This window comes from Pristiophorus japonicus, chromosome 17 (assembly GCF_044704955.1).
Source record: "Pristiophorus japonicus isolate sPriJap1 chromosome 17, sPriJap1.hap1, whole genome shotgun sequence".
Lineage (NCBI taxonomy): Eukaryota > Metazoa > Chordata > Chondrichthyes > Pristiophoridae > Pristiophorus > Pristiophorus japonicus.
Window position 1 is genome coordinate 74,660,386 of NC_091993.1, and position 14,560 is coordinate 74,674,945.

The window sequence follows — 14,560 nt, forward strand, 5'->3', positions numbered from 1 at the left end:
ATCTGCAGCAGACATTTGCGGCATCTCGCAGTCGGCTGCCCACAGATACATCACACAGGTCACCGATACCCTGTTTGACAAGTCAGCCAATTAGATCAACTTTGCCACAGATGATGCCAGCGTTACTGAGCGGGCTCTCGGCTTTGCCACTCTGGCTGCCTTCTCACGGGTACAGGACATCAGGAAACCCCATCATTACCCAGGAGTCTTTGTCAATCACAAGGGCTTCCACTCCTCAATATGTCGTTCGTCTGCAACCATAGGAAGATCATGTGTGCACCAGATTCCATGGCAGCTGTCATGACTCTTTCATCCTGCGCCAGACCACCCTCCCTCAGCTCTTCGCTCCTCCAAACACACTTACCGGCTGGCTGCTTGGAGAACACTGATGATGTGGCTCATGACACCCTGGAGGAGGCCAAGTACGGAGGCTGAGGAGAGATATAATGAAAGCCACATGCCCACCAGACAAAAAGCATGCTGAAAATACACTTAGATGCCTTGACAGATCTGGAGGAGCCCTTCAGCACACATCAGCCAGGGTCTCCAGAATCATCGTCGCCTGCTGCGCGCTGCACAATATAGCACAGCACCGAGGGTTAGAGCTGCATGAAGAGCAAGACACAGAGCAACAGCCTCTTCGGAGGAGGTGGAAGAAGAGCTGGAAGATGAGGAGAAGCAGGAAGAACGTGAGGTCCAGATGCCAGCAGCACCCAAGCACATTGCTGCATGGGAGGCCAGTGATGGCCTCATCATGGCTAGATTTACTTATCTTCCTGTACCAAGTCACCCCCGCAAAAAAAAAACACCATAAAGCATCCCTACAATGACCAAGGCATTCCTTTCGCACTGAAGCCCATTGCTGGAGGTAACATTGTGTCTCACTATTCACTCCAACTCACTATAAACCACTTCCAAAGTAGCAGACAAAACTGGGCAAGTGGCAAAAATAAATACTTTTATGCGTGACATAACATAGAAACATAGAAAATAGGTGCAGGAGTTGGCCATTCGGCCCTTCGAGCCTGTACTGCCATTCAATAAGATCATGGCTGATCATTCCCTCAGTACCTCTTTCCTGCTTTCTCTCCATACCCCTTGATCCCCTTAACCGTAAGGGCCATATATATATATCCAATGAATATATCCAATGAACTGGCATCAACAACTCTCTGCGGCAGGGAATTCCACAGGTCAACAACTCTCTGAGTGAAGAAGTTTCTCCTCATCTCAGTCCTAAATGGCCTACCCCTTATCCTAAGACTATATCCCCTGCATCAGGACTTCCCCAATACCGAGAACATTCATCCCGCATCTCACCTGTCCAGTCCCGTCAGAATCTTATATGTTTCTATGAGATCCCCTCTCATCCTTCTAAACGCCAGTGAATAAAGGCCCAGTTGATCCAGTCTCTCCTCATATGACAGACCAGCCATCCCTGGAATCAGTCTGGTGAACCTTCGCTGCACTCCCTCAATAGCAAGAACCTCTTTCCTCAGACTAGGAGACCAAAACTGAACACAATATATTCCAGGTGAGGCCTCACTAAGGCCCTGTAGAACTGTAGTAAGACCTCCCTGCTCCTATATTCAAATCCCCTAGCTATAAAGGCCAACATACCATTTGCCTCCTTTACCGCCTGCTGTATCTGCGTGCTCACTTTCAGTGACTGATGAACCATGACACCCAGGGCTCGTTGCACCTCCCCTTTTTCTAGTCTGCCACCATTCAGATAATATTCTGCCTTTGTGTTTTTGCCTCCAAAATGGATAACCTCACATTTATCCACATTATACTGCATCTGCCATGTATTTGCCCACTCACCTAATCTGTCCAAGTCACCCTGCAGCCTCTTAGCGTCCTCCTCACAGCTCACACCGCCACCCAGTTTAGTGTCATCCACAAACTTGGAGATATTACACTCTATTCCTTCATCGAAATCGTTAATGTATATTGTAAAGAGCTGGGGTCCCAGCACTGAGCCCTGCAGCACCCCACTAGTAACTGCCTGCCATTCTGAAAAGGACCCGTTTATCCCGACTCTCTGCTTCCGGTCTGCCAACCAGTTCTCTATCCACGTCAGTACATTACCCCCAATAACATGCGCTTTGGTTTTGTACACCAATCTCTTGTGTGGGACCTTGTCAAAAGCCTTTTGTAAGTCCAAATACACCACTTCCACTGGTTCTCCCTTGTCCACTCTACTAGTTACATCCTCAAAAAATTCCAGAAGATTCGTCAAGCATAATTTCCCTTTCATAAGTCCATGCTGACTTGGACCGATCCTGTCACTGCTTTCCAAATGGGCTGCTATTTCATCCTTAATGATTGATTCCAACATTTTCCCCACTACTGATGTCAGGCTAACCGGTCTATAATTACCCGCTTTCTCTCTCCCTCCTTTTTTAAAACGTGGCGTTTCATTAGCTACCCTCCAGTCCATAGGAACTGATCCAGAGTCGATAGATTGTTGGAAAATGATCACCAATGCATCCACTATTTCTAGGGCCACTTCCTTAAGTACTCTGGGATGCAGGCTATCAGGACCCTGGGATTTATCGGCCTTTAATCCCATTAATTTCCCTAACACAATTTCCCGCCTAATAATTTCACATTCTCACCAGACCCACTGTCCCCTAGTACATTCGGAAGGTTATTTGTATCTTCCTTTGTGAAGACAGAACCGAAGTATTGGTTCAATTGGTCTGCCATTTCTTTGTTCCCCATTATAAATTCACCTGAATCTGACTGCAAGGGACCTACGTTTGTCTTTACTAATCTTTTTCTCTTCACATATTTATTGAAGCTTTTGCAGTCAGTTTTTATGTTCCCTGCAAGCTTCCTCTCGTACTCTATTTTCCCCTTCTTAATTAAACCCTTAGTCCTCCTCTGTTGAATTCTAAATTCCTCCCAGTCCTCAGGTTTGTTGCTTTTTCTAGCCAATTTATATGCCTCTTCCTTGGTTTTAACACTATCCTTAATTTCCCTTGTTAGCCATGGTTGAGCCACCTTCCCAATTTTATTTTTACTCCAGTCAGGGATATACAATTGCTGAAGTTCATCCATGTGATCTTTAAATGTTTACCATTGCTTATCCACCATCAACCCTTTAGAGGGTGACTATGAGGGAGTGTGGGGCCAATGCCAAAGTGCCAATGTCAAATGGTCTCATTGTGTGGTGTTAGTTGGTATGATTGCATTAGGATGAGAGTGAGTGTGAGGGATGGTTAGTCAGATGGGGAAGTGACAATGTAGAGAGAGGGATGGGTGGACATGCAAGGTATGTTGATGTGAGTATTGAGTAGGCTTGGGAAGGCAGAGTGATGGGGATGTGATGAGAGGCACAACAGGGTGAAGATGCTCACCTTTTCTGATCACATGAGATCATTTAAGTGTTTCCTGCATTGCTCCCAGGTCCTCCTCACCACACCCCTGCTGTTTACCTCCTCTGCAATTTGAAGCCAGGCTCTTTTTGTCTCCTTGTGAGATCTCTTGCGCCCATCAGCAGAGAAGAGGACCTCCCTGCGAGCTCTGACTCCCTCCACAGGAATATGTAGGGAGCTATCTGAAAACCTGGGCAGCCCTCTGTCTCTGTGAAGCCATCTCTGAAAGGTTGAGCAATAGGCAGATGGTGATATGTACTGCCTGCACATTCCTAGATTGACCTTGCAATATGGCCAAGGCTCCTTTAAATATCCCAGCTGGAAATGAGTCATCAGACCCTCACCATTTCATTGGTGCCATTAACGGAAAGTCGCTCTGAGGAGCCGGATGAAAAGAAGAACAGGGTTCCGACCCAGCATGCTGACTGCCCACACCCGACCCACCCTGGTAAAGGAAATTCCAGCCTGCGTCTTGGTTTTGACTGACTGACTAGTTTACAAATATTTTAAAATGGTATTGATGCAATGGGGAATAGTCCAAAGATTAAGGATTCGAATAGGGGTTCATGATGCTCAGCATCTGTAAATCAATATTATTACATCATAAGGAATGAAAAATCACCGCAGAACCCCAACAAAATCTTGATGTCCACAATCGCCCAGAAACACTTTTTGTGCAGATGTTGTGAAACCATTTGAAGATGATGCTGCTCTCTGTGATACTCAGTTATCCCCTTGGTGGAAAGCGGGTAAAGGTGATCCGTCAGAGTTCAATCATTTATACTTTACATTTATCTGCTCAACAGTTTGGACTCAAATGTTCTATTCTTCACCTTTTCAGGAGCGAGCAGGGAGAAAGTTTGTAAGGACCTTCATTATGTGATGAATGAGTTTGGGTGGAGTCCATTAGAATCATACAGCACAGGAGGAGGCCATTCAGCCCATCGTGCCTGGGGTACTCAGGTGAATGATCAGCCATGATCTTATTGAATGGTGGTGCAGGCTCGAAGGGCCGAATGGCCTATACTGCACCTATTTTCTATGTCTCTATGTTTCTATGTGCCTGTGCCGGCTCTTTCAAAGGGCAATCTGATTGGTCCCAATCTCTCTGCTCTTTCCCATTGCCCTGCATTTTTTTCCTTTTCAAGTACATATCCAATTCTCAATTATTGAGGGAATTCTACGGTCCGTGGGAAGAACGGACTTGTGGAGCCAAATGTTGTTTTTTTTTTCCTCTATGCTTTATTTTTCTGTTGTAAATTCAGATCACTACACAGAGTATCACTGACCTTCACTGTATTAACAACTGTTTCATTGTGCCCTCTTCTCCATATAAACCTATTGATGTGGTTCTTTATTGTCATTAATGATTTAGACGAAGGAATGGAATGTAATATCTCCAAGTTTGCAGATGACACTAAGCTGGGTGGCAGTGTGAGCTGCGAGGAGGATGCTAAGATGCTGCAGGGTGAATTGGACATGTTAGGTGAGTGGGCAAATGCATGGCAGATGCAGTATAATGTGGATAAATGTGAGGTTATCCACTTTGGTGGCAAAAACAGGAAGACAGAATATTATCTGAATGGTGACAGATTAGGAAAAGGGGAGGTGCAACGAGACCTGGGTGTCATGGTATATCAGTCATTGAAAATTGGCAATGACAGCAGGCAGTGAAGAAGGCAAATGGCATGTTGGCCTTCATAGTGAGAGGATTTGAGTATAGGAGCAGGGAGGTCTTACTACAGTTGTACAGGGCCTTGGTGAGGCCACACCTGGAGTATTATGTACAGTTTTGGTCTCCTAACTTGAGGAAGGACATTTTTGCTATTGAGGGAGTACAGCGAAGGTTCACCAGACTCATTCCCGGGATGGCAGGACTGACATATGAAGAAAGACTGGATCGACTAGGCTTATATTCACTGGAATTTAGAAGAATGAGAGGGGATCTCATAGAAACGTATAAAATTCTGACGGGATTGGACAGGTTAGATGCAGGAAGAATGTTCCCAATGTTGGAGAAGTCCAGAACCAGGGGTCACAGTCTAAGGATAAGGGATAAGCCATTTAGGACCGAGATGAGGAGAAATTTCTTCACTCAGAGAATTGTGAACCTGTGGAATTCTCTACTGCAGAAAGTTGTTGAGGCCAGTTCGTTAGATATATTCAAAAGGGAGTTAGGCTAAAGGGATCAAGGGGTATGGAAAGAAAGTAGGAATGGGGTACTGAAGTTGTATGATCAGCCGTGATCATATTGAATGGTGGTGTGGTGCAGGCTCGAAGGACCGAATGGCCTACTCCTGCACCTATTTTCTATGTTTATATGTTTCTATGTCATCATGCTGCCCCTTCTATAATACTTCTGGTTTAGATAGGATTGAGAAGGGCCAGAGTATAGAATCAAACTGCGTACGATTAATCCTCCAATTGCAGGAGGAGACATCACCATTAAGGACAACTCTTCTGTTTAATTGGCAGGTTTCTTGGGTCATTATCATTTGTGTGCTCATTACCAGTACTTTTGGCCCAATCTCCTTTGTGCTTTAGAATTTTTTTAATTCTTGGGTTATGGGTGTTGCTGGCAAGGCTGACATTTATTGCCCATCCCGAGTTGCCATTGAGAAGGTGGTGGTGGGCCTTCTTCTTGAACCGCTGTGGTGAAGGTGCTCCCACAGTGCTGTTATGTAGGGAATTCCAGGATTTTGACCCAGGACAATGAAGGGACAGTCATGTATGTCCAAGTCAGGATGGTGTGTGATGGAGAGCATCTTTAGAATATTTACTATGTAGCTCTGTAATAAGAAATAGATTTTAGGTATGTAGAAATGGATGCGTCTGTTTAACAAAAATTAACAGGGCAATAATGGAATTTGAAGTTTCTTCAGGCAAATCTTATCAACTGGAATAATTAACCTCCTTCTTCTAATGATAAGATGCAGCATATTTAAACTACTTAGCTTCAGATCAAAAGGAAGGGAATAAACAAAACCATGTCTGCCCTCAGTTTGAGGCCAATTAATCTAAATTAGCAGTTGCTCTATAATATTGATAACTCTCTGTTTATTAGTTCGGACAGTAACTACAGATTAATTGCAAAACAGCTCCCCTCATAATGGCTACTCAAATCAATAGGGCTGCAACGCATTCTAAAAGACGAGAGTGCCCTTTGAATAGCTTTTGAACACCGTCCAACCCCACACCCTGTACTGGGCATGATGCCAGCTATTTTAATTCTTCTTAAAGTATATATATATATATATATTTAAAAATTTACAGCATAAAAGGAGACCATTTTGGCCCATCGTGTCCGCGCTGGCCGCTAAAGAGCTATCCAGCCTATTCCCACTTTCCAGCTCTTGGTCCGTAACCCTGTAGGTTACAGCACTTCAAGTGCACATCCAAGTGCCCTTTAAATGTGGTGAGGGTTTCTGTTTCAGGTAGTGAGTTCCAGACCCTCACCACCCTCTGGGTGAATATATTTCTGCTCAAATCCCCTCTAAATCTCCTACCAATTACTTTAAATCTATGCCCCCTGGTTGTTGACCCCTCTAAGGGAAATAGGTCCTTCATATCCACTCTATCCAGGCCCTTCATAATTTTATATACCTCAATAAGGTCACCCCTCAGCCTCCTCTGTTCCAAGAAAACCAAATCCAGCCTATTCAATCTTTCCTCATAGCTAAACGCAACATCCTTATAAATCTCCTCTGTACCCTCTCTAGTGCAATCACATCTTTCCTGTAATGTGGTGACCAGAACTACACGCAGTACTCTAGCTGTGATCTAACTAGTGTTTTATAGATTTGAAGCATAACCTCCCTGCTCTTATAATCTATGCCTCGGCTAATAAAGGCAAGTACTCCCTTAACCACCTTATCTACCTGGCCTGCTACTTTCAGGGATCTGTGGACCTGCACTCTAAGGTCGCTTTGTTCCTCTACACTTCTCCGTGTCCTACCATTTAATGTGTATTCCCTTGCCTTGTTGCCCCTCACCAAATGCATTACCTCACACTTTTCTGGATTGAATTCCATTTGCCACTGTTCTGCCCACCTGACCAGTTCATTGATATCTTCCTGCAGTCTACAGCTTTCTTATTCATTATCAACCACATGGCCTATTTTTGTATCATCTGCAAACTTCTTTATTATATCCTTTACATTCAAGTCTAAATCATTGATGTTCACCACAAAAAGCAAGAGACCTAGTACTGAGCCCTGCAGAACCCCACTGGAAACAGCCTTCTAGTCACAAAAACACCCATCAACCATTATCCTTGCTTCCTGCCTCTGAGGCAACTTGCCACTTTGCCCTGGATCCCACGGGCTTTTACTTTCCTGACCAGTCTGCCATGTGGAACCTTATCAAAAGCCTTGCTAAAATCCATATACACTACATCAAATGCATACCCTCATCGATCCTCCTTGTTACCTCCTCAAAAAATTAAATTAAGTTAGTCAGACACGGCCTTCCCTTAACAAATACATGCTGACTGTCCTTGATTAATCCATGTCTTTCTAAATGAAGATTTATCCTGTCCCTCAGAATTTTTTCCAATAATTTTTCCACCACCGAGGTTAGGCTGACTGGCCTGTAATTACTCGGTCTATCCCAAAGATACCACATTATCAGTCCTCCAGTCTGGCAGCACCCACCTATAGCCAGAGAAGATTGGGAAATGATGGTCAGAGCCTCTACTATTTCCTCTTTTGCTTCTCTTAACAGCCTGGGATACATTTCATCCAGGCCTGGGGATTTATCCACTTTCAAAGCTGCTAAGCCCCTTAATACTTCCTCTCTCACTATGTTTATCTCATCTAATATTTCACATTCCTCCTCCCTGATGGTCTCTAATAGGCCCTACCCTTTCTTTAGTTATCCTCTTGCTTTTAATGTATTGATAAAACATCTTTGGGTTTTCTTTGATTGTACTTGCCAACATTTTTTCATGCTCTCTCTTTGCTTTCCTAATTTCCTTTATAATTGCAACCCTGCACTTGCTATACTCCTCAAGAGTTTTGCAGTATTGATTCCTCGGTATCTGTCATAAGCCTCCCTTTTTTTCTTTATCCTACCCTGTATATCCCTTGACATCCAGGGGGCTCTAGATTTGTGTTGCCCACCTTTTTTCTTTAAGGGAACATACTTACTCTGAACCCTCAGGATCTCATCCCTGAATGCCTCCCACTTCTCTGACACTGATTTACCATCAAGTATCTGTTTCCAGCCACTTTGGCTAAATTCCATTTCAACTTAGCAAAGTTGGCTTTACCCCAATTGAGAACTTTTGATCCTGGTGTCTATCTTTGTCCTTTTCCATAACTACCTTAAATCTAACCAAATTGTGATCACTAGCACCAAAATGCTCTTCCACTGATATGTCTTCCACCTGCACCTCTTAATTCCCTAAAATTAAGTTCAGAACCGCCCCCTCCCATGTTGGGCTTGCTACATACTGGCTAAAAAGTTCTCCTAAATGCATTTTAGGAATTCCGCACCCTCTATACCTTTCACACTAATGTTATCCCAGTTAATATTAGAGTAGTTGAAATCCCCGACTATTACTGCCCTATAGTTTCTGCACTTCTCAGAAATGTGCCAACATATTTGCTCTTTTATCTCTCTCTGACTATTCTGGAGGTCTGCAGTACACTCCCAGCAGTGTTATTGCCCCTTTTTTGTTCTTCAATTCAACTCATATGGCCTCATTTGATGATCTTTCTAACATATCATCCCTCCTCACAGCTGTAATTGTTTCTTTAATGAATACTGCGACCTCCCTCCTTTTTTACCCCTTTCTCTATTCCATGTGAAAACCCTGCAGTCAAGACTGTTCAGCTGCCATTCTGCCCTTCTTTCAGCCATGTCTCAGTAATAGTCAAAATATCATACTCCCAAGTGTCTATCTGTGCTCTCAGCTCATCTGCCTTATTCCCTAAACTCCTTGCATTGACGTATATGCCATTTAGCATTGCCAAACTCCCTTGTTGTTTATTTTCCAAATTCACTTTCTACTTTCTACTTTCCAGTTGCAGCTTTGCTTCTGTTCCTTCTGAATCTACTCTCAGGTTCCCATCCCCCTGCCACACTAGTTTAAATGCTCCCCAACAGCACCAGTAACCCCCCCCACCACTACCCCCATGAGGATATTGGTCCCAGCTCAGGTGAGGTGTAACCCGTCCAGCTTGTATAGGTCCCATCTGCGCAAGAAATAGTCCCGATGCCTCAGGAATCTAATACCATCCCTCCTGCACCATCTCTCCAGCCACGCATTCAACAGTTCTATCCTTCTCTTTCTGTATTCACTAGCTCGTGGCACAGGAAGAAATCTGGAGATTACTACCTTTGTGGCCCTGCTTTTTAATCTCTCTCCTAGCTCCCTAAAGTCTGCCTGCAGGACCTCATCCCTCTTTCTACATATGTCATTGGTACTGATATGGACCACGACCTCTGGCTGTTCACCCTCTCCCCCCAGAAAGTCTCGGTAACATCCTTGACCCTGGGAGGAAACCAGGGAGGAAACATACCATCCTGGAGTCATATCTGTGGCCGCAGAAACGCCTGTCTGCTCCCCTAACTATTGAATTCCCTACCACTATTGCTCTTCCACTCTTCTTCTTCCCCTTTGTGCAGCTGAGCCACCCGAGGTGCCATGGACTTGGCTCTCTCTGGCTTCACTCCCCAGAGGCACCATTGTCCCCACCAGTATTCAGAACAGAATATTGGTTGGAGAGCGAGGTGCACTCACGGGACTCCTGCACTACCCGCCTAGTCCTCCTCGTCTGTCTGGCGGTCACCCATTCCCTCTCTGCCTGCACACTTTTAAGCTACGGGATGGCCACCTCTAGAAACGTGTTATTCACAAAGTTCTCAGCCTCGCGGATGCACCACACTGACTCCAGCTGCCGCTCAAGCTCCAAAACCCGGAGCTTGAGTTGCTGTGGCTGGCGACACTTCCTACACATGTGGTCGTCCAGGCTACGCGAAGCGTCCATGACTTCCCACAAGGCACAGGGTGTGCACTCCACGGGAATGAGCTGCCCTGCCATGCCTCTATTTATTTGACTATGAACCAAACTACGAACTATGAACTATTTAATTATGAAATAAACTTAAAACTAGAAGACAAAAACATTCACTGTCTCATCATCATCATCATAGGCAGTCTCTTGGAATCGATGAAGACTTGCTTCCGCTTTAAAATGAGTCCTTAGGTGGCTGAACAGTCCAATACGAGAATCACAGACCCTGTCACAGGTGGAACAGACAGTTGTTGAGGGAAGGGGTGGGTGGGACAGGTTTGCCGCACGCTCTTTCTGCTGCCTGCGCTTGATTTCTGCATGCTCTCGGCGATGAGACTCGAGGTGCTCAGCGCCCTCCTGGATGCACTTCCTCCACTTAGAGCAGTCTTTGGCCAGGGACTCCCAGGTGTCAGTGGGGACTCACCGGCTACTCACCAATCAAATGTTTCCCTTGAGTTGACATCACACTTTGGATGTTTGCCTCTGTTGAGTCGCTCAGCGCGCTCTTTTATCCCGCTCCTCTGCTGCTCCGCCTATGCATGTGTCTGCCACCGATTGTATTTTATTTAACTAATTTGGTTTTTAAGTTTTTTAAATCAATTTTTGTGAGCTTTTCCTATTTGCTTTGGGAATTCCTATCTTCATTCACTTGTGCCAATTTTTCAATTACATTGCAAACATAAAGCTGTGGATCATCATATGACAGGAAGATTCACTCTTGTACTTTGTCAGAAGGAGGGTGAAGCGAGATGATTGATGTAACTGGGTTACAATAGTGCAGTACAGAGTGCTATATATGAAACCGGTACACACAGAATTCACAAGCACCTTTACCCGCTTGTTTTTTAAGATTAATTTATGGGATGTGGGTGTCGCTGGCAAGGTCAGCATTTATTGCCCATCCCTAATTGTCCTTGAGAAGGTTGTGGTGAACCACCATTTTAGAGGGCAGTTTAGAGTCAACCATATTGCTGTGAGCCTGGAGTCAAACATAGGCCAGACCGGGTGAAGACAGCACACTTCCTTCCCTAAAGCACATTAGTGAACCAGAGGGGTTTTTACAACAATCCAGTAGTTTCATGGTCACCATTACTGATACTAGCTTTTTTTTAAATTCCAGATTTATTTCATGAACTGAATTTAAATTCCTAGCTGCCATAGTGGGATTTGAACTTGTGTTTAGAGATTATTGATCCAGGCCTCTAGATTACTGCTCCAGTAACATAACCATTCCCCACAGGTTGCAGCATGCTACCATTCCCCATAGGTTGCAGCACATTAGGGAGTATCAGCAAGAGATGAAATTGACAACAGCCAGGTAGCTATTAGTTCTTAAACTGTTATTCAGTAAACAAAGGTCCTGAATTTGCGGTTGGCGGCATAGCTAAGGAGTACGCTGCCGATACCCGAACAAAATCCGTATTTACCTCGTGCAAAGCTCCAGTCGAAAACTTGCTTTCAAACGCTGCAGAGCTGAGTATGTTACAGTGGCCCACGGATCCCACGAGTGCATTGTTACGTGCATGCGAACCTGGGATCACGTGGGGTGGTGTTCTTTTCACTTCCTGGCCCTGAAATTCATGGTCCCGGGAATGACCGTTACTGCCCATCTGCAGCGGCTATTCGTCAAAATCGAATGGCCGCCGCTTTGGCCTCAACTGGCCGCCCCGACATAGATTCAGCCCATGAGGTCCTGCTGCATTGTGGGCCACCGCTGCAATCGACCGACTCTCGTGGCGGTGTTGGGGCTTGCAGCAGTAGTGATGCGGTAAAAGTGCGTTCCGCTGCCGCTCCACCCCCGGACCCATTTTCAGCATTAAGAAGCCGGCCCTTTAGCTGACGGTGCTCCCGCCAGCTTTTAGGGCCGGTGCAGAGTGGCAGAGATTTTGGAGCCAGTTTAGCTCGACGACAGCAGCTGAATCAGCAGCAGAGAAGTCCAGTAATAGATCATCTGGGGGAGAACAGCAAGCTCCGGACGGGGTGAGATCTCAGAGCCAGCTCCGTATTGCTCAGCAACAAGTTCAGGAGCCTCTTCAATGGACCGGAGGAGATCAGCACAGAATCTGCAGTCAAGGGAAGGGAGGGAGGAAGGGAAAGAGAGAGAGTGATAGAGAGAGAAAGAGGGTGAGAGAGAGAGAGGGGGTGAGAGAGAGAGAGAGGGTGAGAGAGAGCGAGAGAGAGAGAGGGAAGGGAGCAAAAGAGAAAGAAGTGAGGAAAGGGAATGAGAAACAGATTGCTGGGCTACTGTGACACCATAAGATCGCCGGTGTACAGTGGTGGATCCAGCGACGATGGAGGCAGTCAGAGTTTGTGTGGCATCCAGCTGAGGCTGTGTGAGAGCAGTCTGAGACTCAATGCCACTAACCATTGTCTGCATTACAGCACTAAGACATTGCAATGGAAGCTGCCACATCACCCATGACACGCGTCATGAGGTTTGGGTCCCTACAGTCTCTCTGGGAGTCCACCATCGCCTGCAGACTGGAAATGTTGAGCTCCATGGTATGCGCAGAGCTTTATGTAATGTTGGAGACGGACTCGTCCATGTTCCTTACCATTGCCAAGAGGCTCTCGGGCACCCTTGCTGAATTCCTTATTGGATTTATTAGTGACTATTTTATCTTTATAGTCTCTAGTTTTGGACTCCCCCACAAATGGAAACATCTTCTCTACATCTACCCCATTGAACCCCTTCCTAATATTAAATAGCTTTATCAGGCCACCCTGTAAGACTTGCTATCTAACAGTTTATAGAGTTCAGACTCGTGGAACTGACAACTCAAGACACAGAAATCTCCTTTCCGTTTACGGATTAACCTTTACTTAAAAATCAACAAAAGTGTGCAAGTAACCATCCAATACCATCAATGCACAGTAAACCCACATAGATCTATCCCGTAACACGTGCTGTCTAACAGTTTATTTACCTGCACTCAAGCGATTATAAGCACACGTAACTAGCACTAGCGGTGGTCAAGTGTCCAGTAATTAGTCCATGGCTCTTTGGTTGGCAACTGACCAGGTCGCCCTTCTGGCTGCATGTATTGCCTTTTCACAGTCCAGTTATACCTAAAACTTTAGCAACCGGCAAACGTGTCCCAAACTATACCAAAAATGGTGAAATAATTGGTCTGCAGTCCCTTCTTATCAAAAGTCTGCAGTTGTTTTTTTTTCCATTCTTTAATTAAAAATGAGTTATGTTTCAATTTATAATGTAACTTCTATAAGAAATAGTTGTTTTTGATATCTTATCAATCTGTGGGCTCCAAGGACAGTTATTGCGCCTTGTCCGAGGATGTTACTAGTTGAAGAGTCCTGCTTTCACAGACCTTCCCAGGACTTTTATCGATGATTAACATTTTCGCAGCTGCAACAGTTCTTAAAGAGTTCTCTCAGCCTCGCAAGGTATACTATGTAATTAGAATTTGGTCAATGTTTAAGTTCGGCCATGTTAAAGCACAGTTACAGCAAAAGAGAAAAGCAGAAATCTGATGGTGTTCGTTTCAGCTGCCAATCCTAAGTAGGCAACACACTTTGTTATTTTCCTTTTTTGTAAATTTATGAACTCGAGGTGCCAAATCAGTTCAAAACCAAAAACAGGGCTCAAGTACTTCTCAAATAATACATGTGTATACATACATAAATCAATGAACCAATGTAACAGCATAAGCATTTGTCTAATATCCATGACAAGAGTACAACGGGTTAAACAGTTTTTAGCTCTCTGGACAGAAAGGTGCGCGGAGCTAAAACAAACGTACAGACACCTTTTTTAAAAGACAGGCTTTCAGACAAATGAACAATTCTTTAACTCCCCAAACATTCACAGTCGGGAAAACTTCCACATAAACACACACTTTCATTCAAATTGGAATTCTAGCATCCTTTAAGGTTCCTTTCACTCAGTAAATTCTATGTTTGATTTTTCTCAGCACAAGAGCTAGCAGCTCGGTTTCAACTTTAAGTTTCTTTGTCTTTCATTATGCATCCATTTTTCAGCAGTTTGATCTTACTTTCCTTTAACTGCTTCTTACTCCTCTCTCTCTAGTTCCTTCACCGCTTCTCTGTCGCTAGCTTTTTCTGCTATTTTCTGCTATTTCTTTGCACACTCATTGATTTTAACCTGCCTTTGATAGGCTAACAACCAAATGGCTTCCA

At 44.7% G+C, this 14,560-nt stretch overlaps 1 protein-coding gene across 1 annotated transcript in view; it reads left to right on the forward strand.

Moving 5' to 3' along the window:
- The first annotated feature begins 240 nt into the window (after positions 1-240).
- LOC139227999 (synaptotagmin-6-like) overlaps positions 241-14,560 on the forward strand; it is a 193,588-nt gene continuing 179,268 nt past the window's right edge. The window contains exon 1 of the mRNA XM_070859150.1: positions 241-422. Within this exon, the coding sequence (XP_070715251.1) occupies positions 241-422 (182 nt within the window). The remainder of the gene's footprint in view (positions 423-14,560) is intronic.